At 46.5% G+C, this 27,735-nt stretch overlaps 1 protein-coding gene across 2 annotated transcripts in view; it reads left to right on the top strand.

The window, feature by feature from the left end:
* LOC126915242 (zinc finger protein basonuclin-2-like) overlaps positions 1–27,735 on the top strand; it is a 262,874-nt gene that overhangs the window by 23,201 nt on the left and 211,938 nt on the right. For both annotated transcript variants that reach the window (XM_050719711.1, XM_050719712.1), the window contains exon 2: positions 5,283–5,474. In XM_050719711.1, coding sequence (XP_050575668.1) covers positions 5,283–5,474 — 192 coding nt within the window. The remainder of the gene's footprint in view (positions 1–5,282; positions 5,475–27,735) is intronic.

Here is a 27,735-nt window from a genome sequence, read left to right as displayed (position 1 = left end):
AAACAGTTCTAGACCTCCGCAAGTGTCACGTTTATCCCATCGATCGGGACTGCGTCCTTCGACTCGTATAAGAGTCTGTCAAGTGACTGGTCAAAATGACTTACAAAAGCGAAACGAAAAGACCGCGGTATGCACGATATCTCGCGTATGATCGACGCACGACAGGGGAAATATCCCCGTGGAACACGGTGTACGCAACATTATCGAGCTACGAGATCGGTCGAGTGTTTCGGCGTTCGCTTGGCCGTGTCTCGCCGGAGGTCGAGGATGAACCAGCCAATGCATAGATCCCGCCTTTAAACGTATGCGTCCCGTCTGAAGTTATGCCAATGGTAGCGTGTCCCATCGAAATTGTCGGCTGTCGCAAGATTGCAATGTTGTGGGCGCGTAATGTTCGATAAAGCTCGCAATTAGTCGGCGCTGTCCTCGGCGCAAGACGCCAGGATGGAGTGGAACGTCGGTGTTCTTGGTTGGCTGGAAGAAAAGGGAGGAAAGGCTGTAATTTTCACTTACGTTGGCTCTCTGCTTCGTGGGCTGTCTTCGAGGTGGTTGGGACGCAACGTGTGATCAACGTGACTGCTTCGTCGTGCCGTCGCGTCGTGACGTTCGACTTGAACAGAATCGCGGAGGATTGAATCGTGGCGACCCTGTGGCTGGAAATTCTTTCGACGAAAGGACAAGTCAAGTCAAACAAGTCGAATCGTTGTTTAGTTGTACGATGGCTATTTTTAATTTCCGAACGATCGTGTTAAACAGCGCGTTACATATGAAAAGAGTACAAAGGATGAGGCTACAGAAACGCTGAAAGTAATAAAGATAAAAAGCAATAACGTCTATAGATGTTACGAAGGACATTTGTGTACGCGTTTTGATACAAAAACCGAGGATCGCTTTATTGGAATTTCAGATAAGCACAAACTTCTTATTTAACCATCTGCGGAGTATGGTTTTAACGACGTCGGTGATTAAGCGTGCAACCTCTGCTGTAAGCAATACTTTATTACGTGCACGCATACTGTGTGTAGAGTCGACCGATGGACATAGTACATACTTGAAAGTTTCCGCGAAAAATCAATTATCGCGCGGCTTTAAGTTATCGATCATGCGTCTTCCAAATCACGAAAAGTCGTTTCTATCGCTTCCAGTAATTTATCTGAATCGTAATTCTGAATCTTCGTAGTCTCTCGTTGCGTATGGTTTTACGATATTCGTCTTACGACAGTCGCAGATGCGATCCATCGCGAGATTCGAAACGATTTCGATGTTTTCAGACGTACGTAAAATATTTCAGCAACCTATCATTTGCTCTGGTTATAGTAGTTCGCTTCAAGTGTTTTATTCCCATCGCTGTACGACGCAACTACGTACGCATGCAGTCTGCTTGTTTCGAGGTCGTTCGTTGATGAAGTAGTTTGGCTCGCGTTTATCTCGCTGGGCCATCCTTACTTTGTCATTACGCGGTGCGACCGCGGTTGGAAATTTTCGTGGCAACGCGTCCGCCAGCTGCTACGTCTGAATCACGCTATTCTATGAAATATCGTTATTGTCATCAATCCTGCTCGTCTAGTCATCGTAATAACGATCTCGCGATCAACTCGCATCGTCAAAAATCGTTTCAAACCTCTTTCGAGTAATATCTTTTAATTTCTTCCAAATTACCGCGAGACGTTCTCCAAATCACCTCGTTTCCACTTGATAACCTCGATTACGCGCAAAGATTAGAGAAATCGTTGGAAGACCGAAGAATTCGGTTTACATTGGAAGATCCGGGAGACTGTCGGCTAACGCGAAAGAGCAAATGTTCAGCGAGAAAGGAGGAGATGTAACGAGGCAACGGAATCCAGCCTTTTTCTTCAATGGCACGCGTTTCTTTGTCCAGGTACGAGGAATCGGCGACGATTAGAGAGAGAACGGAGGCGCACGCTTCGCGTTGCGAGCGACGTGTCGCGATCCGATACGTTTTTACTTTTTTGTCACGGATAGAAGTGGAAAGACGCGAGAACGCGTGCGGTGGGCTTGATATCCTGTGAAATTGAGTCCAACGAGCGAATTCCTTTCTCCATCTTCTGTCAGATGGACAACTTTTTTGTAGATTCGAATCAAAGGTAATAAAAATGTCGCTACGTGGCGGTTGGTCGACGCGTGCTGAGATTTCTATTCGAACATCGAAACACGGGTTGAACATTGGTGTTTTAACGGCCCACGTTTCAAGTATAAAAAAATTCATTTGCCTTTTACTCTGGTCCTCTTTAATCGATACAAAAAGAGTCGTACAATTTGAAAATCAAGCGGTTCACTCGCGAGGTCGTATCGACGTTTAATTAACTTTATTGGAATCGCTGGAACAAAACAACGCATCAAATCGACGATTACTTCCTCGTGGCCATCGAACCAACATCGACGTTCCCGTTTCCCCGATCGAAATGATATCCATTCGGCCGCACGAATCAATTTGGCCGATCGCGATCGATAACCATTCGCTCGCAACGTGCAATCTGTCCTGCCGTGTAATTATGCCGTGGGCCCGTTTAATGGTTCTTAAGCGACGAATATTGATCGTGCAGGAAGCGAGGGGCTCCTCGGGTCAAATTGCTGGTCGAGCGATGGATAAATCATCGAACAATTTGATCCATTAATTTTCCGTTTTTTAAATCGACTTCAGCTGTGTGTTCCGCTCTTAATACCATCGACGAACGTTCTTATTCGACGATCGTTCGTGCGAGAATCTATACCGTTCGGCGACGACATAAGGAGAAGTTATTCGCGGGTTCCGAAAGAATTACGTCGCGATGCACTATTTTCGGGACACGAGCGGTTCGTAGATCACGATTATGATCGCGGCGCTGTCGTAACAGCGTCGCAGAGGGGACGCTGATTAATCGGAAGGTAAATATTTTTCCAGGGCTCGATAAGATCCACGCGATGCGTCTACTTTGGTTACGGCTGCCGATGCTGACTCGCGGCTCTGGAATCTGAAAAATTCCGCGCCACGCTTCCCCTAACTCGCACGAAAATAGGCCGTCGATATTACACGTGGCGGACACGAGTATCGACGATGCAAGTATCTGTCTTTATGTCGGTCCCGCTAACGGCCTGTTAAAGACGCTCGTAGAGCCGAGCATCGGCAGTCGAGGATGGTTGATGGTTAATAAAAAAAACTGTTGTATTATGATGTCATTGTTGGCTCGCTGGCTTAAAATTAGATTCAGGATGGTAGGATTTAATGACGCATTTATTTCGTCGTATAAAGTTGACCGATAGGTACGTAGGGCGCTGCACCGATGACGTTCGAGGTGGCTATTGTCACGCATAACCTTCGCAGATAATTGTAATTTGGATTTTCTTCGTCTCGTTTCACGATCGAAGCTACGCGAAACAACGGAGCAAGAGATACAATTGTCGATGCAGTAGGCTCCGCCGCGATCCGTTTGTAGCAAGGTCGGTCGAACGATTTCCGTTACGAGCCGCGTCTACGGTAAACGATTCGCGCGGCGCACAGAATGGCCGTGGTAAACAGAAAATAACAGAAGCTTCGGAACCTCGAACGAAGTAGCGTTAACTCACTAACTTTAGGAGTTTGTTATTTCGGTTTTGCCGTTAACTCCCGCGAGCCAGCGACAAGAGACATTCGCCAGACCACCACGAAACGGTCCATCCGCCTCCTTCCTCTCAGCTCGGCCGAGTTGCCGACTTTCCGGCGTGTCGTGACCAATCGGGTCCACCACCGCTATCCTCGTGCTCCAAAATAACCGAAACACGCGATATTACCGCACTACGTGACGTAAGATCCTCGTGGCTCGCGCGGATTTCTAATAACGACGGATCAACTCCGCTGCATCAACGAGACGCACGGTCGAGTTCTTGGTGCGACGTTGACGTTGCATCCTGCGACGTTGAGTTATTTTAATTGTTTCTCCATGTCTTACCGTGCGTGACGTATAAGAATGATCATCGTGTTAAATACGGCGTAGTTGATTCTGCGCGGCAAGAATGAGATGAATGGATTTTAGAATACTCGGATGGTGGTTTTGGAAACCGATCGTTTCTTCATATTGGTGGATTTTACATTGAATTTAATTCTTAACACTTTGCAATTTTCTGCCGATGAATGGTTGAGAAGTAATTAATAATAAAAGATATTAATACAGAATATGGAGCGAACAGCACAAAATGCAAATTAATGTTTCAATTCTTCTCTTCCCTCTAAATCGTAAGATCCTCTTAAGACTACAAGGTCTCTGATTATCCAAAAATTGATAAAAAATTCCCCTTTTGATACTCCACCACTTGACGCGACTTCGATCAAGGCAACCCTCGACAAAAGACGACCACTTGGCGCGACGTTGTATCTCGTTCTGATCGCGCTACGCGGCCATTTTGTCGAGGTGCGTCAATGGGAATAATCGCGTGGAATTCGTGTCGTCCGCGGCAGGACGATCAAAAGGTCTTTACGTACTACGGTGAACGGAACACCGTGGCTTCTTTTCATCCTCCGCCTCCCACTTCATCCCGGGCTCCTTTATAAGAACACTTACAATGGACCACACGCATACCGGTGACCTCGAAGCGAGTGCGCTTCTTACAGGGTCAGGGGCATGTGTCATCTATCTTGGGGAGGTTCATATTCAGTCGGTGACACTAATGCCTGCTCTTCGTTCTACGGGCAAGAGCTTTATCTCGCCGAACACGCGCGACGCCCGCGCGTTTTTTGCCCGAGCAATCTGTTCGATGACAGACAAACGGGCTGACTCTGTGGAAAAGCCAGCTTGGAAGATTCGTCAATCGTCCGAAAGAGTTTGATAAAGTCTACGATCTTTCTACGTAGTTTTCTCACTCTTATCTTCGCGATAAATTGTCACGTAAAACGACAAGGATGGTTGTCTAAATTATGTCCTTTTTTTGACAATTTTGAAATTATGCCCTTCGTTTCTCTTTCTTTTATTCTTTCAACTTTCGGCTGTAATTATGGACTTTCGAGTGGTCGGTCGATAGGTTGTCGGTTTTTCGAAATAAATCAGTATTTTTTGTCACAGCGATGTTAATGTTACGGAAACTTACGAGGAGGTTTAATGACTGTTTACGACTTTGGGATCTGAATGGTGACACTGTTTGTGACTCGCGCTTTATCAGGATGTGCTTTGATATTCGAGATTTGATATTCCGGCAACGCTGACACGAGTCTAAATATAATTTTCTAGAGTCTGATTACGATGTTCTTTAGAATACAGCTAAGCAATGTAAATAATTGTATTACGTATTAACAAGTGGAATTAATGTTGCAGTGGCCAACGTGGTTTTATCGGCCAGATTTCCCTCTCGGTACATCACTACCCACCAGTCACGTATCAAACGCCAGCAGTGTTCCTACTTCGTCGCCTTTGTACTCCAGGACCCACTCGCAATCGGATGCTCCCAAGGCTCCTGACTTTCTCGATAGCAGCAAAATTCATGGACAAACACCGACGATATGCACGGTAAGACGAACCACACAAACCCCTCCACGTTTCTCAATATTCGTACACGAACATTTAAAAAGCTCGACATTCAGTGATCAACCTTTTTCTCCAAAAGGTTGCTATAATTTACCATTGATTAAAAAAGAGGAAAAGTTAATACTTATGCACAAAGAACGTTCCGCCCTGCGAATTTTAATCAAGAAGAAATCAACTTATAATCGTTCTACCGTAGCACTATACATTTTAAACGTACCCCGACCTCGATGCATCTTTTACACGTAAAACACACCGCGGTGGAATAACCAAGCTGCATCACTCGCGGTATCATGAAAATCGCTGGCGTAAACGGGCCAGTAATCGCCACGAGCATCGACATGCAATTTTCTCAGGCGACGCGTAATTCGGAATTACTAATTTCACGAGGACATTTTTGTACGCGCAAGCAGGTGACATGGAAGAAATTCGGATGCAAACGCGGTACGAATCCCTCGTTTTACACTTAATCAGCCGTAAGTAACATGCAACACGGTCCTCGCCACCTCTTTGAATATTCTCCCCGCGCAGGAAGCTTTAAAAATAAAATATGCGCGCAGACGCGATGAGCATGGATGTCGCGCAGTCGAACGGGAAATTAAGTTGTCGAAGAGGGACCGCGAGCGGATAGATTGAAACGTTGCATTGAGCGCGATCCCGTGATCGATAATAGGCTGCCCATGACGGCCAAGAAGAAGAAGCGAGCGAGTCTCGTTACGATGTCGTTATTAAAATTCCCATCGGGCAGCGCTGTCACCTGCGTTGAAATTATCGGCTGATTGATTGCCGGCTATTTTTGTAAAATGCGCATACCGAGGCTCTCGTCATTTTTATGCCACCGCGTACCACGAGCAGCGTGACGCTTGCGTTTCAGGAAAGCAAGATATGGCTTCCTGAGAAACGCTTCGCCGACGGAATTTCTCTATTTACGGCGCGACGATAGCTGCCGTAGAAATGGCTTTGGCATTCGTGGCGAGAAGCGCGATGATAGGTCTGATTGCGCGGTTATGTTTCTTGCTACGAAGTTGACAATTGCACGAAAGTTTTTCTTATCGTCGAATTACCAGTTTCAAAAGTGTACGTACGTCTCACCGCGTAACTTTGACACGTGGAAAGACGCTTCGCTACCTATATGGTTCGATTGGCAACGGGGATCGCGTCACCCTCGTTGCTCGACCACGGAACTCATTTCCGAGTCTCGGAACCAGGGGGTTCGATTTAATGGGCGACGACATGACACAGAGAGCCGCTGTCGATCGATATTCAATTTACAATTTTGTGACAAAACGGTGGACACGGTGGAGAGACGAGTTCGCGGAAGCGAAGACCCCGACCGTCGGTGTAAGGGGGCGTTCGAGTCATTTGTCAAGATCGAAACGACGCGACGCAACGCTTCCCCTGAAACGATGAAACCGCGTGGGCGTGCGTGGCTCGTTAGGGCGCTGTCGTGGCCCCTCGTTAGCGGCGATGCGCCTGCAACAAATGATTTAAATATAATACTTAATAATGCCACACCGTGGCACCGGGGTGTATTCAATGCGCCGCGCACTTTTGTTTCTCGATTATTATTATCCCGCCGCGTAAATCGTGTCCCGCGATATTAATGGCGCGTACGGAGCGAGCAGTCGCGGCAGCGATCAATCTCGTTGTCACAATTAAATGCACCGCAACGCCGAGCCGAAGAATAATTTATATCCGGCTACCCACGTGAAGAACGAAAGCCGGAGAACTCGAACGAGATCGCGCCCGCCTGTCTTTCTACGCTGGAAGAATGGCAGCGATGCTTTTCTGGAAAAAGTCGTTTAGAACGGAGTTCGCTGCTGGTGAACGCGTGATCGACACTCGGTTGATCGAGACTGAAATTGTTGGTAACGTTGCGTTGGTACGACTCGGTGGGGTCGATCGTTTGAAAATGTCGTTGGAGACTCGTGATAGATGTTGCACAGCCGTTGGAGAATAATTTAAAAGAATAAAAAAAAGATTAGATAGGAGAAAGTGGAACGCCTTTCTGCGATGGACATATAAAAAATCGTGAAATTAACTTTCCTATTAAAAGTAAGTAAATGAAAAGGATCTCTAACTATAAACAGTTAGTGGCGGCTAAATCTACGATTAGCAATGATATTGCCATTACATGGACATCGGCTATCACAGTTCAATTTTCACTAATGGTATTAGCTTTTCTGGCTTAATTTAAATCGCTGACTCCCATTAATCTGATAGAAAAAAACGGCGTGCTCTCTCTTCTAGCAAAAGGGAAGCGCGTGCATCTCGTATCCGCTCCTCGAGTTTGATTAATGTTAAACCTCGAGTCTGATCCAGCAAATAATTGCCTTCCAGATTAATTGTTTTTTGATGGACCACGGTTGCCTGTGTTTTATTTATATTCGTTCTCGCGACCGTAATTGAAAGTCAAAATGGTGGGTTTCACCGGTGCATCGGTACAGTGGCCATTGTAAGTAAATATTGGATGTTTAGGAATCGCGTGCGAATGTAATCGATAGCGCGGCCAATTTATTTTCGAAAAACTTCGGCTCGATCGCTTTTAAGTCGAAACGCTTCGTGTGTGATCGATCTTTAACCTTTCTACGTATCTGTGCGAGTACCTACGTATAAAGGCCGACACGCATGATCTTTCGTTCAGTTCGCTGCGTACTTGCACGGCCACCTTTTATAACCGCGATCGTTTCTATCTAGACTCTAATTTGCCATTGATTTATGGGAATCCACTGCTTATTCCGCAACGTTCGACTCTCAGATAATTTTGACGTATCAGCTGAACTTGTCTTCGAGGTACATACCCGTGCTTAATCGGCGTATTTGTATTGCGTTTGTTTAGATATTTTTGCTCGTCGCTGGACCGTATAGGATGGTTCTAGAAACTGGGTTGGGCTTCGACTTTGTTCTCGGTTGAGATAGGAAAGCACACTCGCGGAGAGTGATTTTTCAAGATTTGCCGATACTCTCTGAACGCGTAATAAATTAGAAGAGTGTTGAAAATAATTCGGTACTCGAATGAAAAATAGACTGTCCGTCTCTTAAGGTCTCGCGTTCGCTTATCCCAAGTTGCAACAATTAAATACGAATATAAGGATTCCTCGCATAGATACATTGTTGCATCGGAAGTAAGGATGCGCGATGTAGGGTGCACTTATCGGCGGGGTCATTATTCGTTGGCGTTCGTGCGTTTATGAGCGAACCACCGACTAGGTACCCATGGTTTGCCGCTTTTATTTTTCCAGATAATCCATTTACTCGCGTCTATGCATCTGGTGTTTATCCCTGGCGCAGTCGTTTATTAGCGAGCAAGTAAGTAAGACGATTTACGTCGAACGCGTTTCTTCGGCCCGTTTCGATTTCGCTCGCGTGAAACGCGTGCATTAACGGGTTTATGGACAAATCATCTGTTCCTCGAAACCTCCGTCGAGCCTATCGACTCGTCTTCGTTTTAACTCGTCTTCAATTTGCCGTCCTGCCACGCCGGTCGCGCCCCCTTAAATTTCATCTCTACGTTTCACGTTGTTGGCTTCTTCGTTCCTTTTTCCCGTCCGATCTCTCGTACTTAATCTTCAACAGGTATCGTTTGATCGTAGGCTAGTTTTACGTTAGCTCATTTATTCCTTATTTTACTGCTAGCTATTCAAACACTTCCAAACTCGATGCTCGACAATCTGCAGACTGTTGAGGAGAATAAGAGGAAGAAGAATTTTATTGGTGCCGGGAGTACGTAACGAATCGTGTAATTAGTAATCGGTGAACAGCGGGTGCTTCACACTCGTTCTGGCGAGCAACGCCCACGCGATCGGTGGAGTTGCGAAAAGTGGCATCGCACGGTGTATAAATTCGATATTGCCCAACGACCGGCTCGTTTCAGCGGTAGCTAATTGCAGTTGACGCGTAGAAAGTGCACGATAAAGGAAGCTAATCTCTGCCGCGAACTGCATCAATAACGCTACCGCTTACGTAAGCTAACACGTATGGTAATGAATAATATATTAGCTGTCGAGCGAATTTTGCGATCCACCGCGAAGAAACGGCCGGCCGTTTCCGCCTGGCAGAGGAGGAGACAGATAAGGAAGATGGAGCCGCTTTCAGTTTGTAATCTAATAATAATAAGAGCAGGTGAAAGCGCATAGGTGATTGCGAACCATGGCTGGCTAAACTTGTAAAGCGGTGCTGCGCTTTTTTCTCGAGTTTTAGAACCCCTTTTTCCATAACATGAAATTACCTTGTGAATCTCTCTAATCTTACGCCTGTTACTGCTTTTATCGTTATACTTTTTCCGATAATACACCAATAATATTTTTACACATACGAAAAACATGCTCTCTGATCGAAAAGATCCGATCTCTACGCGTCTCGCTACCCGTTCGCCTCCTCTCAGTCCGGCAGTCGCCTAATTACCGCTTAAATTCACGTTACACGATGTCAATTACGATTTCATGGAGAGCAACTCGACGACGTACAGTGGCATGGACCGAATGGAATCCCGCTACCGACGATCAAGAAACATGGTCCGTAATAAGGGACCGTGGAAGGGGGAGAAAAAAAAATCATTAACTAATCATTAACTGTAACCGTTTACCGGTCGCGAGGAGAGATTCAAAGAGGGGCCGACGCGGTGACGAGGCATCAAGGCGACCGGTGACCAACCGCTAATGACGATGACTTTTTGCTGGCCATTTTTTTTATCTGCCTGCCGGCCACTTTTCACCGAGCTCCGTGGCCAGCGACGCGATCTCTAATTACGGTTATTACGAAAATATTTCGCCGGTCGGCGCCGATCGCCGCTTCCGTATTTTTTTACGCGCGGATTACGAGCCATCTTTGCGTCGCGTCGCGTTTTATATTCCGTTTCGATTCACCGCGAAAAATCGAATCGGCCCCGGGGGCAAGAATTTATTCGATTGGAACGCCGTTACATCGAGCTTACATTTACGTCTCGTCTGATCTTTAAAGCGCTTCCATGTCCTCCGACAGCTTGCTGGCTCCGAATAAGTGTTTGCGTATCGAGGCTTGAAATTCTGCTGACATTTCGGTGTAATATTTGTCGAGGTAATTTTTATTCACCGTAAACATGGAGCATAGAATAATATTTTCTTTTCCACAAAAATTATTTAACGAAATTTATTTTTGAAAGAAGCATTTCTCGAGGAAATTGCCGCAACATATTTATTTCGTTGAAAAGAGTTTCCTTCTCGACCACACCCTATGACTTTCGACCAGTCAAAGTCTCGTTAAATTCAAAGGCGGAGAGCGTTGTTCGTGCACGATTCTAACCGATCGACAACGGAGATCGGAACGATGCAACACACGAGGGGGACTGCACTCGGTTTGGGGGATGTTCCTTCGCGTTCGAAAACGGGCAAAGTAAGTAGAAACGAAGTAATTAGCGTTTCGAAAAGTTTCGTCGGACTGTCGTATCGGTAGGGGCCGTGGAGCGAGCGGGGCGGAAGCTAATTGCGCCGACGTTTAATTAGATCGTTTGCACCCGCGGCCCGCGCTGCCCTTCGTATCAAACTTGCCCTGTCCTCGCGATACGGATCAGCCTTAATTCACCGACTCGCCCGTCTGCCCTGTTAATCCCGCTCCTACGGCCGCGGAACCGCTGCTAAATTTAGCGCGCTCGTTGATTCGCCTGCACCGACATTACGCACGCGCGACCATCGATACTTCCACACGATACCTCTTTCTCTCTCTCTCTTTTCTTTGGTGTATATACTACTTTTTCCATGTATGAAACTTCAACCATAACGTAAGAACCGAGAGATTTGATTTTCGAAAGATGGCAAAAAATGCATCTCACGTCCATTTGACTTTCCACTTTATCACGTACAAAGTACAGTGCAATCACATTTAGTTCTTCTTTGAAATTTTATGATTTTATTTCGTCGATCAACAGTCAACTTTTCCACTCATCGACTATAATAAATTCAGCTTTTTCCCCCGGCAAAATGTGTCCGGTCACGTAATCTGCTTTTTCATGGTCGCACCACGACCAAGAACCTCTCCAGCAACGACAGTGTCTACCTTATTAGTTATTCGACCGGTCGCCGGCAAAAAAGCCAATAATTTTACCGGTGCCAGCCCTAACGACGAGTCGCTCGACAAAAAGCACAATCTATCAAATTGTCACTGCTCTTTCTATTTCATAGTTACGAGGCCTCCTAATAAGCAATCTTCGACGCGGTACCGTAAATCGACCGAACGAGTTCCGGCTGGTACCGATTTCACTGACTACCATACGTCGGTGGCAGTCATCGAAATTTCTGTCTCTGAGTTACGCGTGCGCAGCTTCCAGCGTCCTTGATTGAATTAACTTCCAATTAGAGTCGATTTTAGTTGACGTTGATAGCTGAATCCGTCACGGTCCCCGCGATTCGAGTTCTTAACGAACTCGCCATTACGTATACCATGATACTTGAGATTAATCAAGAATCTTAGTAGAGATTGATTAAGTATTGAGTTTTCTGATATTCAGCGTTCGATCGATCGTTCGATTTTTCAAATACGCGCTAAACATACGCGGCGTTCTATCGCGCCAAGTTCTAACAAAGTATCGTAACTCTGACCGAAACGTCGTCGTTGTCAAGCGACTCGAGCTATTGAAGATTCTTTGTAATTTCGCGTCGTTTTATCCGCAATGTTCGGTCTGTCGCTTCGCCTTCGTCTACCTGTTTCTCGAGAAACCGTGACATTCACGTCACGAACAGCTTTTATTTCCGAAGAAAAATCCTTCGAACAAGTCCAGCATCCTCCGTCCGAAGCCCACGACGAGCGTCTTTCATTCATCCTCGCTCCTTTTATTCCCGACCAGTTCCTGAAAGTTTGAATCGACGTCGTCGCGGCGAGTACGCACATCAGTCAATGCGGCCGCGGCCGGTTCAACGTCCTTCTTCAGCGTTCATCAGCCGGCACAATCAGCCTAGACTCTGGCGATCAACGCCGTCATCGTTCGAACGACGAACAACCGGCGACTAATAATCTCTCGATCTTGTTGTCCTTTTTCTCCCACCGCGCCGCGCCGCCACGCTAATAAGTCATTTCGTCGAGCGTTGGATGTCGCCGCGCCGCTTCGTGAACAAGTCCCTTCATGGACTTTATGAACGATGTTTTCATTGCTGGAAGACACTTCATCGTGGTTCGTTAATTATTTCCGAGAACCGCAGATAAAGGGTACGAAAGAACGTTTCGACACGGGATTTCGTATTCCTACGCTCATTTCCGTCTTCCAGCTGTTTTTCACCGACCATTCTGTTTGCTATTCCTTTTTGCCTCGCGTTCGATAGCTTCCTCCTAATGAGACACACGCCGACGATCGTGACTAGCCATTTGCCATTGATTATTAGCTGGCCGGTATTTGCTGCTCGATTACGACGATGTCCTATCTACGAGATCGACCACGCCTTCGTATCGATCGCTCGGTAGCTGGCCAGTTAACCGACCGTGTTTTAAACATTATTTTTTAATTTTTCCTGGTACAGCTTAAAGTACAGTTGCGCGCGATCAAGGACGAGCCGAATTTACGAGCGCGGATATTAAAGCGCGGTAGTCGCGAATCGTTAGTCTTGCGTGGTTTTTGCCGTTTGTCTCCGTGCGTGGCTCGTACCTTGTGTGTTTAATCGCGTCGCGCAGCGCAGCGCGAAGAAACGCGCTGATTGCCACGAGAACGCAGCGAAGACCGACGTCGCTTTTACGAGGCTCGCGTGTGGTCGTTCTAAGCTAATTGTACGTTCCGTTGAGAGTACGTAGCTTGGAAAAATCCGGATTCTCGACCGCCCAGAACCGAGCGTACGTCCGAAGCGGTGCTTTTAAAGGGAAACGGACTCTCCAAATTGCGAGGACAGCGCGGAACGTGACACTTGAGTGAGTAATTGAGTAATTAGCGACTCGGAGCATACGTATAAAACGTCTCCATCGTTTTCAGTCTTCCGTACCACAGCAACCAAGCAGTGTTGCACTTTTTTCATATAATTGTTTGAAAAAGGTCGAACGAGAGGGGACGCGCGCTAGTGAACAAAGAGGAACGGACGCTTAACGTTAGCTTAATTTCGGGAAGCGATTACTGAAACGAGCGTCCATTTCCTGTAGACGATTTAATGCGTTTTCTACGCCGTAGTTACTTTTAAATCGCTTCTCAGACTCAACTGTCTCTTGACGCGTCACTTCTATTGCGTTCCACAGATCGAAAACTGTCCTCGAACTTCAACTTTCGCGATTTATGGTCGCAGTCGAAGAAAGGCACCGAATCGACGCTACGTTTGCAACACGTTTGATCGCGCGAGGGCCACCAGAAATTCAGGAGTATCGCGTGACAGACCGCTTTAGCATGGTGGTCACGTGCAACTATGTTTATGCACCGATAAGCCTCGGACGAAAAGCCCGCCGCATTTAGCTAATAACCTTTTTCTCGTCTTGGCCTGATCGAGGTCGCGGGTAATAATAAGACAAGGGGGGCGGCTCGTTGCGTAATTGAACGGGACCGTGGCAACACGCGGATCCTTTCTGACAGTTTGGGCAGCGAAGAGAAAGCGGACGAACGAGAGCGAGCGCGGTGGCATGCGGAGGAAAAACGCTGTTAGCCTAACGGCATGCGCGGCTTAATTCGGGCTTTATTAAATTTGCTACGACCCCCGTAATTTCGCCGGGTATCCTCGTTCCTTATCAGCGGAAAGAGGGCCTCTCGCCGCGGAATCTCGCCATCTACCTGCGCCTTGGGTTACTGTCCATGATGAGACGGTATGTACGTACCGGCCTACGTGACACCATTAATAATACGCCGTGCGTGCTGCGAAAAAAACAAGCGGCACCGGTGGACTTATGGGCTTCGACGTGGCAGAGATCGGTGAGAAATTGGTGGACGATGAAGAGGCGGAATGTTACAGTTCGATAGAATTAGAGGAACGTTTACAGGTAGATTGGAGATTTCCTGAATTTCGCAGGTGCAGCGGCTCGCGAAAATATTCGAACGTTTGTAGAAATATTTTGCCAATATATTGCGCGTTATTGTACGATGTTATTTTGGAATTTCGTTGGCGTTGTAACGAGATTCCGCTACTACGATAATGGACGCCGCGACGCGACACAGCGACCGATTTCACCTTGTCCTCGCGATTTCCGTTAGGATTTCCTGATTATCCCCGATGGAAGGCCGGGAGGAGGAACGCGGAAAGTGGTCACGTTGCTTCTTTTACAGATAAAATTATATTCCGCGGCGAGTAACTCGTTGTCGTCCCATTACATATGAAATCTGCGCCTGAGCAAGATTCTCGGCTTTAATCCGCGGAAAAACGTGAAGCCTCGCTAACTGCCACTTTGAGATTGCGTCTTGTTACCTGAAAATGATTGCGATCAATTTAGAGAGACGAGATGTTTAGTGTCGTGGGCGAGAATCAGGAAGTGGGGAGGGCTGGTGGTTTTTCCAGTCGCCCAGATTGATTTCCTTCGCGAAACACGAAATCACTCTTCCACCATTGGTTAGCTTTAAGACGATTCGCGATAGGAGAAAAGAGAGCGGTTTAACAGAGAATCGATGAAAATTTGTATCTCGCTTTAATTTCGAAGGCAGCAGAAAGAGATATATATCGTTAATATTTAACGAAGAAACGTAATCCAATCTTGTTTCAATCTGGAGACCTTTGAAACGAGACATCCTCCACCTTCGTTTCCTTCTTTTTATAAATATGCATGTCGTCGGTTCGCCGAACAAACTGCAAAGGACGCCGATCGGTACAAACGAAGGCGACCAGTTAGGAAGATAACGAACCGCGGACGAATCGCAAACTGGTCGAAGGAAAAAAGGAGAGAACAGAGGACGGCTAACAATAAGGGAAGAGACAGACGTCCGTGTGCAGTAGCGAGGGCGCGGGAGTAGGGTACGTTAGCTGGCACTCCGGACGGGGGAACATCTGCGCCCTTAATTATTTTACAGATTTAGTAGATCGTTATGGCTTGTAAAATTACTGCCAATTTCACGGCCCTAAACTTATTTTATCCGCGCGTTAGCTGCCTATCGGTGCATCGCCGCAAAAGCTTTCGAAGGATATTGGGCATTCTTCCTGGCTAAATTAATGGCCCCTTGTTTATGACTGCATCGGCACCGGACACGCAACGATTCCGTCGCGAATTCCCGTAAATACCACCGATAATAATGCGATTCCCCGTCTGCTTCACTCTTCTCTTTCGTTTATCTCTCCTTCTCCTCTGTTTCTTCTTCTCTTTCTCTTTTTTACTTCATCCCGATCTCTCCTGCCACTGTGCCACACCAAATCGAAGCTTCGTGCTCTCTTTTCTCGCGAGTACGTTCTTTCTGCTCTTTCGCCCTTCCCTCTGCCTCGTCTTCCGTCTTTTTCCACCTTCTTCCATCTTCCTTCCTGTAGTTAGTCGAACGTGGCTCTTCTCACGGATTAACCTTCCTTTCTTCTTGGGAGGGTAAGCTGCGTTTCGATCGTTTGGGGATTGAAATCGATTTTTACCGCTCTTAGTATTTTCATTTAGGGCCTCGCTTACTAGCAACACGCGCTCCTCTTCGAGATGAATGATCTTTTGCGAATCGTTCGTTAACTGATTAAACCTTATCTTCGATTATGTTCTTTAATGATTTTCTGTTCTTTCTAGAAGATACGTTTTACCTCGTAGAGTAAACAATCTTACAGATTGTAGACGTTTTCGACGATTTACAAGCAAACGATGACGATCGTGAGTAAGGGGAAGCCTGAAGACGACAGAACGTTCCAGGGAATCCTAGCACGACGAAGAAAAAATGCCGTGTATCTGGTGTCGAAGTTGCGATTAAAATTCACGTGCACGCGTCCCGGATGAGAACGGAGACCGAGTTTCCCCGCAGCGTCGCCGGGATTCGTTTAATGGTCGCGCGGCTAATCGACCGCGATATCTCTGGTAATCGAAATCGAAAAGCGAAGGAGAGCGGGAGGGATACCCGCGGACGAGGACGCGCGACTACCGGATGCCCGGAGCCCGGCCATGAATCACTGTAATTTAATAAATTACCAGAGCTGCCGTCCCGGGGCAAATTGTAGCATAATCATTCATTAGTAGGTCGTGACTTCGCGTCCGTGTGGACGAGAGCTCGACGCACACAGCCTCCAGTTACCTCTTAGGCCTCCTCCGGTATCGATATACCGAGGATTCTGTCATTTTTTATACTACCTTTCTTCGTCCTACCTCTGTTGTTTTGCAGCGTATCTTGCAGATTCGTAGATCGCAGTAACTTACAGACTCTTCCATGAAGCTCTCATTATCGATTCTTCACTCGATATTGTATCATAATTTAGCATTTGACACCACGTGAATTAAACGCCGGTACACTTTAACGATGCGTCTTTCTACGTGCATCTGTCATTTATATTTTTCAATGATATTTATCGCACGAAGAAACGAACTTGACGCTCCGAGCAAATATCCAGCAGAGTTTTAATCGGTGCAGCGGAAAAATCGCATTCGTGACTCGTCGCGGCTGTGATGAAAAGCATCGCAACGATGGCCATAGATTTTCACATGAGTTTTCGCACGAGATTTTTTCATCATGAAACCTTAATCGTATCTGCGCTGGCGAAACTCGCGGCGTCGGTTCGTAGTTCGAAGGGGGTGAGCCGGGTTGTGTATCCCAGCCCCTTGATTTATTTGCTGGGCGCTCGGAGCCGAATTTTTTACCAGGGGAATAAAATATCGCCCGGTTTTATAGAAATAGATTCGTCGGTGTAACGGCGTTTAATACGCGTCGAGGGCCTCCGCACTCGGTTACGGGATCCGTCGATTGATTTGTTCCCGAAAATTGAGCACGGAAAACAACGAAAGGTAGGAGCGATGTAAAAATCGTAGACAGCCTCGCGTTCTCGATGGAAAATATTTTCGTATCGGTTTCGCGTCGATGGTGGAGGTGCCAGGCTGAGCGCTGTAAACGTCACTTGTAGCGGGACGATGGGTTTGGTCCGACCGGATTTAGAAATTTCGCCACGCACATATACGCGACGCAACATTCGACTGGACGTTTCGATATTTTACCAAGAGATATTATCTTATCTAAGGCTAATTTCACATAATCGTTGGAAATTTGCAGATTCGAAGATTCGAAAGTTCAAGGATTTAGCGTCTCCTGTATCGACGAAGATCGTTAAGAAATCGGTACGCTTCAGAACTGTCTTTTGCCAATTCATCCGTTTGTATAAGAACTTTTTCTTACATTGCGATGTCCAAAGAAAGTTCCGAAATTCTGGGTCCTGGCATGATCGATGGATGGCTGACAGCTCAATTCCGTGGCGATCGGCTCGCAAGCGCTCGTATCCGGCAGAAAAGCTGGCAGCCCTGGGCTATGTGGTGGCGCGCGAAAAGGGTGCCTGGGATCGTGGTCGCTCGAGAAAATTACAGAGTTCATTGTTTCGTGCCGGCCCTCGGGACGGGCACGAGCAGCGCGTCCCGTTTCATATTTCCCTCTTTGTCCCTTTTTTCGCCTCTTTGCGAACGTACGTCCGCGGACCGACGAAGATTCGTCTCGTCGTTGGTCATCGCAGAAAATCAACGGATAATGGTACGTGTCGAGATCTGTCGCGTATGTTGGCTAGATCTGTCGAAATACGGTGAGCATTTTACAAGAAAAATGGAGTTCTTGCACGGTGATTATCGTAAATTTGTCAGATTAAACGCGCTGGAATATCGAAATCAGCGACGGGGTAGCCTTAAAATTACCCGAGCTTCAGAATTTTTTCAGAATAGAGTAACGAATCTGATTTACATAAATATGTTTCTACGAAAAATTTCCTTTCGTATCGGCAGAAAAGGTGAGCCAAGGAAATAAGAAGTCAAACAACTGACATCGATGTTTATTGGAATCGCGAATTACAGAAACCGGCGGAGTGGGTATTCGACTCGTGGCATCGAGAGGGCCTCGATCGACCCTCGATATCGTTCGTATCTTTTTTCCTTGGCTTCTTCGAGGAATTTAAAAGGATTTCCATCGGGTATCGATGATACTCGACGAAGCGAGGAGGCGGGAGTTTGTAAACTTTTATCGAGCTATCGAAACGTTTGCGCTTTCAAGACACTCGAGCTCGGCGTTGGCTGTCGTGTGGAAACTTAAGGAGGACTATCCGGAGAACCTCGAGGATATCGATGGGGACCGTTTCCTTCTTTCCCTCTTTCTTTTCCCGGTGTTTTTTTAAGCCAAAGGCTACATTCTCGCTACATCCCCTCGAAACGGGGATCCAAGCTTTTTATTACCCAAATAGTCTGCGTGGAATTCTAACGAAGCACCGTCGGTCGTTGACCGTTCCTCTTAACGAATTAAATTTTCACAGGTCGAATTTCTCTGCCAGTCGCATCGATCTGACTCGTCCACGTTACGTTTTATTCCATTTCTCTGTTAATCGGTCTCTGTGGTAATCACATCGTTCCGACATTTGTTGTACGTTTTATTCCAAAACGTCGATGTGATCCAAAATCTTATTATCTTGAAGTCTGTCCGATATCTCGAACATTGACTCTAGAAATTAAGATCATCGATGGTCTTCCCATCTAGGTAAAATTAACCACAGGTTCGTTCACAGAGCAAAGAGAAGTCTCTTTCGATCGCTGTACATTAGTCGCCGGTACATTAGATACACCGTGCGTATGGTCGTTTCTCTAACAAGGTTGGAAACGGCTGGCGCAACGACGCCGCTCGCGACTCGAGAATTGCGCTTATTGGCGGATACAGTTATTCGCTGATTACACGTTTCCTGGCGGGATAATATCCTAAATATCAATTATCGTGAATTTCTTGGGCGGTCGTCGCGCCGCACGACTTCCTCCGGGTCCTGGTCTCGAGTCGCGGCGCGGCTAATTGGCTTGCTTCTAATGAAAGACGGCCGTATCTAGAAAAAACGATCTAGAAAAAGCGCGAGTAATACCGGGTGAGTCGTATCGGATAACCCAGTTTAGTCCGTGGACGATACGCGGAGTCGCAATGAAATTCAACCTGCGATTAGAATGTTGCGAGAATGTCAAGCGTTCGAGCAAACGAGAACCGGTGCTGCATCGTTCCATCGTTGTTCATTGTGTAGGAAAATTCGCAGATCGGTTCCCAGCTTCGAAGACAATAAGAACCATCCCTCGAAGCGAGTGTCAGTCACAGGTGAGCCACGATACGTGACCGATAAGATCGCCAACAGGCATTTCTCGTCGATTCGAACAGCTTGAAAGAAGGAACGCCGCTACTCGGCGCGGCGGGACGCGTTCCGATCATTCGCGAACAGCGAACAATACGCAAATTAGCGTATCGGTTTGCAAAAACAACACGGCCGGAGGTGGATCGGTGCAATCCATATCTATCGTACCGCCTACGTGGCGAGAAAGAGCGGAAAGGGTGAAAGAGAGAAAGAGCGAGATGGGGGCTGGCCGCGGGCCAGTTCGGCGTTTGTCTTTAACGAGGTACAAGGGAGGATGCGGCGAAGGCGCAGGTGTACGCTGGTGGAAGACGCAGGGCGTGGTTCTTCTATTCGTTAACGCGGACAGATTCGACGGAGGTGGAACGCACGCGGGCTGGAGAGCGACCTTTTCCGCGATCAGCCCGTGGGATCGATCCCCGTTGAAAACCTACCGGGGATTCCTGATTTCCTCGCCCTTTGACTATTCGCTACAATGCCGGCATTGTTCTCCTCCGAGCAAGCGTAACCTGCGTCACTTGCCGCGTCATGAGAATATTACCTTTCCACGTCGCAGTCGATTTCGTTTGTTCGGCCGGAGGATACGGCTGTGGAAGGAATCGCAGAAAGTCCAACGATGTATGCAATGGATTAGAATTAAGAGTTAGGGATTTTAGAGTGGGAATTTTCGAAGATTCTTTTGCCTTTCGCTGTCTAAATGTAAGTATTAGGTTGTCCGATAAGTATCTTTCTTTCGCAAACGTGTTTTTTACGACAGTGCACATTCATACAACCGTGAAATCAAGTCTGTGAAATATCGTGTTTATCTGAACAGAACAAAATGGATCGTACGTAATTCGAGAAAATAATATAAAACGGAAAACGTTGTGCGTCTATTATTTCCTCATAAAACGAAAGAAACTTTTCCGACAACCTAATATTTTCAAGAATTTCACTCAACTGTGCGTCCAATCATCCGTAATTTTATTTAGAATCATTTTCTCGAACTATCGTCTTTCGTGTATATAAACTGTCTTTAACTGTTGCTATCTTATCGAGTAGGAAGTGCAGCATGTCAGTTTCCCGATTTAAATCTGATCCATTTTAGGCGTTAGCGATGGGTCTCGAATAGCACGATCGTTAGCGTCATATCTAATTTTAAACGAGTGACGCGTGTTTCGTTTTATCATTATTATACTTATACTTAAGATATCACTTTCATATGTTATATATCGTTTTAAAATGGCGCCACGTATCGTGATCCAGATCTGCGATCGCGTTATTATTCACACACCGTAACTGACACCTCTATCGATCGATCAATACGAAAGCGTATCAATACGAGTATCACTGCTTACCTGTTTATTACCGTAACTACTGTAAGTATAGCGTTGTGTACAAGTTCAACGAGTTGAAAAATTGATATTCATTATCGCTCCCCTATGTTTCCCGTGTATTTCCAACGTAGATCGTGCACTAACACACATCTTCCAACGAAATTCCTACTTTCACCTTGAAAAGCCTGTTACTTTTTTCAAATTCTATCAGCCACGAACTTCGTTACGAAACGTACGTAGTACGAACGAATTTATCTATCTATCCATAACAAATACGATAATTCATCGTGATGGCGATTCTTTAAGAATCAAAAGCGAATCCGAGCATCCGCGTGGGAAACGCATCATCGTCGCTGATAGACGCTCGGCGTCGAAGCAGCACCAGAGGAGCCCCATTGCCCTGGGGCTGGGGATACCGCGGGGCGCTTAACGAGCTCCGTCAAATTCTTTTTTCCATGGCTCGACGCAATTAGACTCTGTCCCGTTGAACGAGGGGACGCGCGAAGAGTAATGACGCTACGCTAAATTGCACGTGGCCTGAGCTGTCCGTCCACGATCGTCCAGGACTGTCGAACTGGTCGCTCCAGTCGCTTCGTGCGCGTAAACCGGCGACCCGACCGATCTCATTTTTCCCGTGTGTCCCGCTGACAAATACGCGTCGCCTGTCTCGCGTTTTCTCGGCCCTGTTAATCACGTAGCTTCGTTACGCGTTCGTCGTGCAAATATCGTTACGACTTCTTTCACCAGCGTTCAACGTCGTTGGACGATCGTTACGACTAAGTAGAATCGAGCTGTCCGATGTTGAGCAACAGCTACGAAAATAGAAACTAAGAATCTTGGACTTTTATTTCAATTTTGGTCAACTTTACGTTTCAACGTTTAATTCGTCTAGGAATCTGGCTGGTCTGGATGCAGCGCTAGAAATTTCTATCTTTCGATCGGAATTTCCATTCCCTCGATCCGCGTTAAAGCGTTCGAAATTCTCGTGGACACCGAGTTCTCGATGCCGGTTGCCGATCCGGCACGCCTCGAGCATACTTCAACGCCAGCCGCTCGGAGCTCGCGATTTTTCACAAGCATCAGACCTCGTTCCCCGTAATTCTTTAATTTAATCGCGCAGCAAGCGCGCGTTACGCCGCTCACGGACGGCTTAATAGATCTCCGGGCATTAGCCGTGGCGACCCAACAGCCGCTGGATCGTTCGGCTCTTTCGTAAAGATTAACGCGAACGACCGTACGGTAACGACTGCCGGAGAATCGTCATCGTCCCGCAGCGTTCGAGAAGACGCGACACGCGTCCCAAGCCATTTTCGTAGTCTCGGTGATCGGACATGCTACAAACTGTACATAATGAAGAAACGACCGATGCTGTGAATTGTAGGTTTTACGCAAGTATTACTCAACGTTGAATGCTAGTTTTACGTACTTTTCCACGTTCCTCTCTTCCCACTTTCGTCCGTTTAATTTCCCCATCCATAGGAAATCAACGATTTCATTCGCTTCTACCGCCCTTCCTCCGCGAAGTGTCCGTTAAAAGCAGCGAAAGAAAAAAAAAAAGAGAAACCCGAGCTCGGTTTTGTTTTATTCCTTCGATCGATCAATCAAGCCGGGGCTGACACCTCTCGTGGGAACCATTAACTTAAACACGATTTAATAGTCGCCGCGCGCTCGACTCGCGTCGGAATTTCTCCTGGATTTTGACGAGCGCTCGCGAATGCGCGCGCCTCTAATGTTCCCTTCGGTGATCGAGCAGATAAATTTCCGCGGTGAGGAGGAAGCAGCGGTGAATAATATTTTAGAATTTATGCCGCACCGGCTGGTCGAGAGTCGTCTCGTTTCGAAACGCGACGAAGAATTATAGCCGCGGCGGAGGCACGGCGACGGTGTTAATTGCCTGGTAATTAAAACGATACGTCGAACCGAGGTGTTTAGCATCGTGCAACGCTTTTGTAACGACCTCGTCGATTTTTCTCCTTCTCTTTCTGTCGCAGGTAAGCGGCTACCAAGGGCGAACGTTTTCTTTCTCTAGCCGGTGAGTGGAAACCACTTTCGTGAACGTGTAACGTTGCTTTTCTCTTTTTCGGAAAAGAAGGCGAACGAGATTTGTGTCGACAAGCTCGAGAAATTTATATTCGAAAAAGGGGAAGTAGAGAAACGAAAAGTCGTCGAGGCTGTTTTAAGGAAATTTGGAAATTTTTCCAATATTCCGTTACGAGCGAGGATATTCTCGTTTTTCAACGATAATTACAGTCTTCGATAATAGGATTCATTCAGAGGTCTGCTGTGTCAAAGGAGTATTCATTCAGAATTCTAACGAATCTGGCTTACATCTAGGACAGACATTCATTCATGGCTCAGAACAGTATCCTCGCTTCAGAGACGTAGCAGTCTTCGTCGTATCGTCGACTAGAACTTAGCGCAGCAACGCTTTTTATAGTTAATGTTGATATGTCATGGCACGGAAAAACGGAACGACTATTCTGTTTGATTCGTTCGAACGCGAGCGAAAAGTTTCAAAGCTGTTCAATTTCGAATAAAATTTACCTAAATATTCGATCAGCGGTTCCGAACGTCACTTTACCCACGCGTCTGTGATATCCTCTCGACGATCCTCTTTTCTACTTTTCTAAATCGTATGCAAGACGAGCGGTAGATCGGTTCTCGATCGTTGTCGATCGGAGAAAGAACGAAGGAGAAAGGATCGAAAGTAGGATCTGATCGAGCATACGGAGAAACGGTACCACCCGGCTTTTAATGAGCACTTCACCGCGTGTTCCAGCCTAGGTCATTGTTTGACTCTGTGGGTGGAAATTAATGCGCTCTTACATTAGCCGATCGGATAACCAAGGATATAATAAGATGTTTAAATATGCGACTTCACACCTGCGCCACCCCGGCCGTATATTAGCATTTTTCGCTGTCGCGAGAGAAACAATGGGCCTCTATCGTGACTTACCTTTTACCGCGGACGCGGAAACCACGGTACGCTGTTGCCCGTTATCACAATTCCATAGTATACGGTGCCGTGAGTCATTTTCCAGTGACCGGCCAGCGTTTCTTTGCGATCGCTTCGGGTTAAGTTATTAAATGGTAACGTATGGTGCTTTTGTGAGAAAAGGCAGTTATTTACTATCGCGTTTGAGGATGCGTGGGATTCATAAATCGGTATATTGTTTCTCGAAAGTATTGTAGAGGTTGGTTGGTCGTGCGGTTTAAATGACGAGATGTCTTGATATCGAAAACCGTCAAATATATTTTAAAATAATAAATAAATAAGTACAGACAATATTCGCTAAATATGGTGTACAAATCGCTAGTAAGATCCTTCGAGACTAACTGATAACTGATATTGATTCGCACGACTGACTCACTGACTTCTGGAGGACATGGTCGTCTAATTATACTGGTCGAGGGAATATCGAAAGATTGAAATTTGTCTTCGTTTGACGGTTACACTGTCGGCGACATTGTCTTGCCCGGAGTTTATTTCAGGTGTAAGTGTTAGTTGCAGTTGTTGGGGTAATAGTGCCACTGCTCGTGTAGAGGCCGAGTCAGGATTTGCTGCTGGTATACTGCTGCTTTTCTTCTCATTTTTTTTGTGTCGTGGAAAAAGAATCGGACTCCGATCGCCGAGACTTGAACCCGTGTCCCGAACGTTCGTAACCTAAGGCGCTAACCACTGCCTTTTTTTTTTTTTTTAACTTTGTTTATTAATTCCAGGTTTTTTACATATTTTTTTTACATGATTTTTTTTCCAGAATAAACGCTGAATTCTAATTGTAGGGTGGTACAGGCAAAAGTACCGATACGCGACGGTACGACGTAGCCATGCATTATTACATTCTTTTCTCTTCTTTTTTTTTTTTTTTTAAGATTATTATTGTTAAATAAGATAAAATTAAGCCGCTGTTGCGCTGTGCTTATGTACGATATTTTAATTTATGTCCTGAAAGCCTGGACGCAAAAACAGAACAGTTCGCTAACCACTGCCCTGTCGTCGTCCGACGCTAGTTGGTATCGTCCGGTGGTATTTTGCTGTCGAGTGCCGTCACATATTTATGTCGAGCTTATTAGATGTATGAACAGAGGACCGCGTAGAAAATATATTTTAATACAGAAATGTAAGTACAAGTAGGAATGTAATTTGAGCTGGTCCAGATCCGCACGCTATCAGTGTTACCCTATAACTGAAACCCCCGAAGCCATCGTCGCCTGTCTACTGTCCATGGTCTGCCTTCATTCCAGTCTATTGTCTATACGCTGTCGATGGCTTCAGCGCTTGAGAAAATTGTGCTGAGTTTTCTCAGAAGTGGTGACCACTTCAACAATTTATTATTACATTATGTATGTCCTAATGATGTTGATACTCCGAGGTAAAACAACAACATGATTTGAATTGTCCTGTATCTAATGTGCCTCTTTACGTTCGGACAAAGAATACACCGAAGAAGAGTCTGAATAAATAGAAAAAGTATTAATTAGTGTATCGTGTAATTAAACAAATTTTCATCGTCCATCTGAACGCCAGCCACGCAAAGACAGCGTCCTCCGCGTCGTGGCGTCGCGTCCACGCGGAAGTTTCGTGAAACGCGTGTTCCGCTTTGAAAAGCAGAGTTGTGCGACTCGTTCAAAAACCGATTTCCTGCTCCTCTGCATCCTTGCCGATCCATCGTCCGGCGAGGTCAGCCATCGATCCAGCATCCACGTCCGCGGCCCCGCTAAAAAGAAAGCGAGCCACTGCGCGCGCTGGCAATAAGACAAAATGGCGCGCGGCCGGGGAGGCTTGTTAATTGCAGTTTAGTGTTCTTGCTCGTAATTAGGTGCACTGAAGAGCATCTGGCCAAGCCGGCCGGTCAGGCCTGCAGGAAGAGGGAAAAAGGGAGGAAGAGAGCGCCCCGCACCACTTCTCTTCGTTCCTGGGATAATTACCGCATCGGCATCGGCCGTCATACGTTCCTCCACGAGCTGATTCTGCTACCTGCGCCCCCTTCCGGCCCGCTACGTGCTTAGATCGCGCTTAGATGCGTGATTCGCGTGTGAGCCTGTCCGTTTGCAATTAATCGAGTCGAGGAGAGCCGTTCATTCGCGAACGATGCTCTTGCACGTCGACCACGTAACGAGAAGCGGCTTACCGATCCTTCTCGGTGTCTCGATGGAATCGCACGGTGTTTGGAAATTCGAAGCGCCAACCTGCGCTGCAGGAACCAGTGACGTTTGTCCGTGGAAACTGATCGATTGAGAGTTGTGTCGCAGGATCTTCGAAATTCTCCCTTCACGACGCTTGACTATCGTTCGAAGAAATTTTTGTTCCCGATATGTTTCTTTTTAGCATGACGTATATGCAGGAAATTAAATAGTTTTGGAAAGAAACGAGATTTGCGGAATTTCATAGGAGAAAGACGAGCATGGTTCGATGGATATAATTTACGTACGACGCGAAGTCGTGTCGAGTTTACTCGATATAATGATCAATTAAAGATAGAATAGAGGCCAAAGCTCTTAAATGGAGTTTAAGAAGTTTAGCTCGTATAACGATATATTATAGTGGAAAAAGGATTATATACAGAACAAGTTTTTCAATTACGAAAAACTGCCTCGATGCGTAATCGAATAGCTAAAGCCGAGCAGAAACGAAAGTTCTCGTCTGCTAAGAAATCGAGAATCATTCTAATCCCATTTTAATATCTACGAACATTTTCCTATCCAGTTAATCTAATCCTTTTAATTACCTGCAAAGAAATTCGTATTTCCTCTTAAACTGCAGCTCATATTATGCGGAATTTAACTTCGTCATCTCGCGCTACTAAATATTTATTGCGTCTGATAAAACGATTCTACGATTATTCAGAGCATATTTTGCTCCACGTTCTCGGAATATCACCGCGAAATCGTCGCTCCGTTTACGCAATCAGGACTGTAAACGGGCAATTTCGGAAGTAGTTCGGCAGCAATCGGCGTGGCATAGTAGCGCACGACCGTTGAGCAACGGTCAGCTTCTCTTTCTTCCTCTTTCTCTGCTTTTCGTTCGATCTGGACGCGTGTTCTTATGCTGACGCGGAAACGCGCTCGCATGCCGATGCATTTCGATCATCGGTATTATCGGTCGGGCGATCGACACCGCGCGGACTTTCTCACGGGTCTCACGGCAGGGAAACGACGCGGAATCGGCGCGACTCGCTGCGAGAGAGATGCCTAAATTAATGCTCGTTACCGTGCCGGTACCGTGTTTGACGAACCTTTGATCCCGCGCGGTTAATTATCGAATTAAATGCCACGAGAAACGAACGGCGCGCGGCGTTTCGCCGATTTCTAAACCGTCAGGCTGATACGCGTGCGCGAACACGTTGCGCAACAACGACCCGTCGATCGTTCTCGCCAACGTGAAAAATGATCGACCGATCTAGAAGCGGTTAGCGTAGAAGAGGCGGTCGGAGATTCGAGGAAGTTGGATGCTGATGGAAGATTGATCGAAGGTTTTGCTGATGGCTTCTTAGCGAGAAGCGAGGGGATGAGCAGATCGGTGGATGCGAAGGGTTGACGAAGAGAAAGTTGGACGACAGTGTTACACCAAGTTGTTGTTACGAGAAATTACGGGATTTCCTAAGATCGGAATTTTCTACTATCTGATGTTTGCACGCCATTGGACGCACTGTATTATAGGATTCGATCGAAGGACATTTGCTTTCTTTTTTCGTGAATGACCAGATCGCGTAGACTTATCCACGGGTCGCCGGTTTCAGTCGGTGGGAATAAAGCAAACGACCAAAGAGA

The sequence above is a fragment of the Bombus affinis genome, chromosome 4 (genome assembly GCF_024516045.1).
Source record: "Bombus affinis isolate iyBomAffi1 chromosome 4, iyBomAffi1.2, whole genome shotgun sequence".
In the NCBI taxonomy this organism is placed as follows: domain Eukaryota; kingdom Metazoa; phylum Arthropoda; class Insecta; order Hymenoptera; family Apidae; genus Bombus; species Bombus affinis.
The sequence above is the reverse complement of the archived record's forward strand: the minus strand, read 5'-3'. Positions and strand labels throughout refer to the sequence as shown.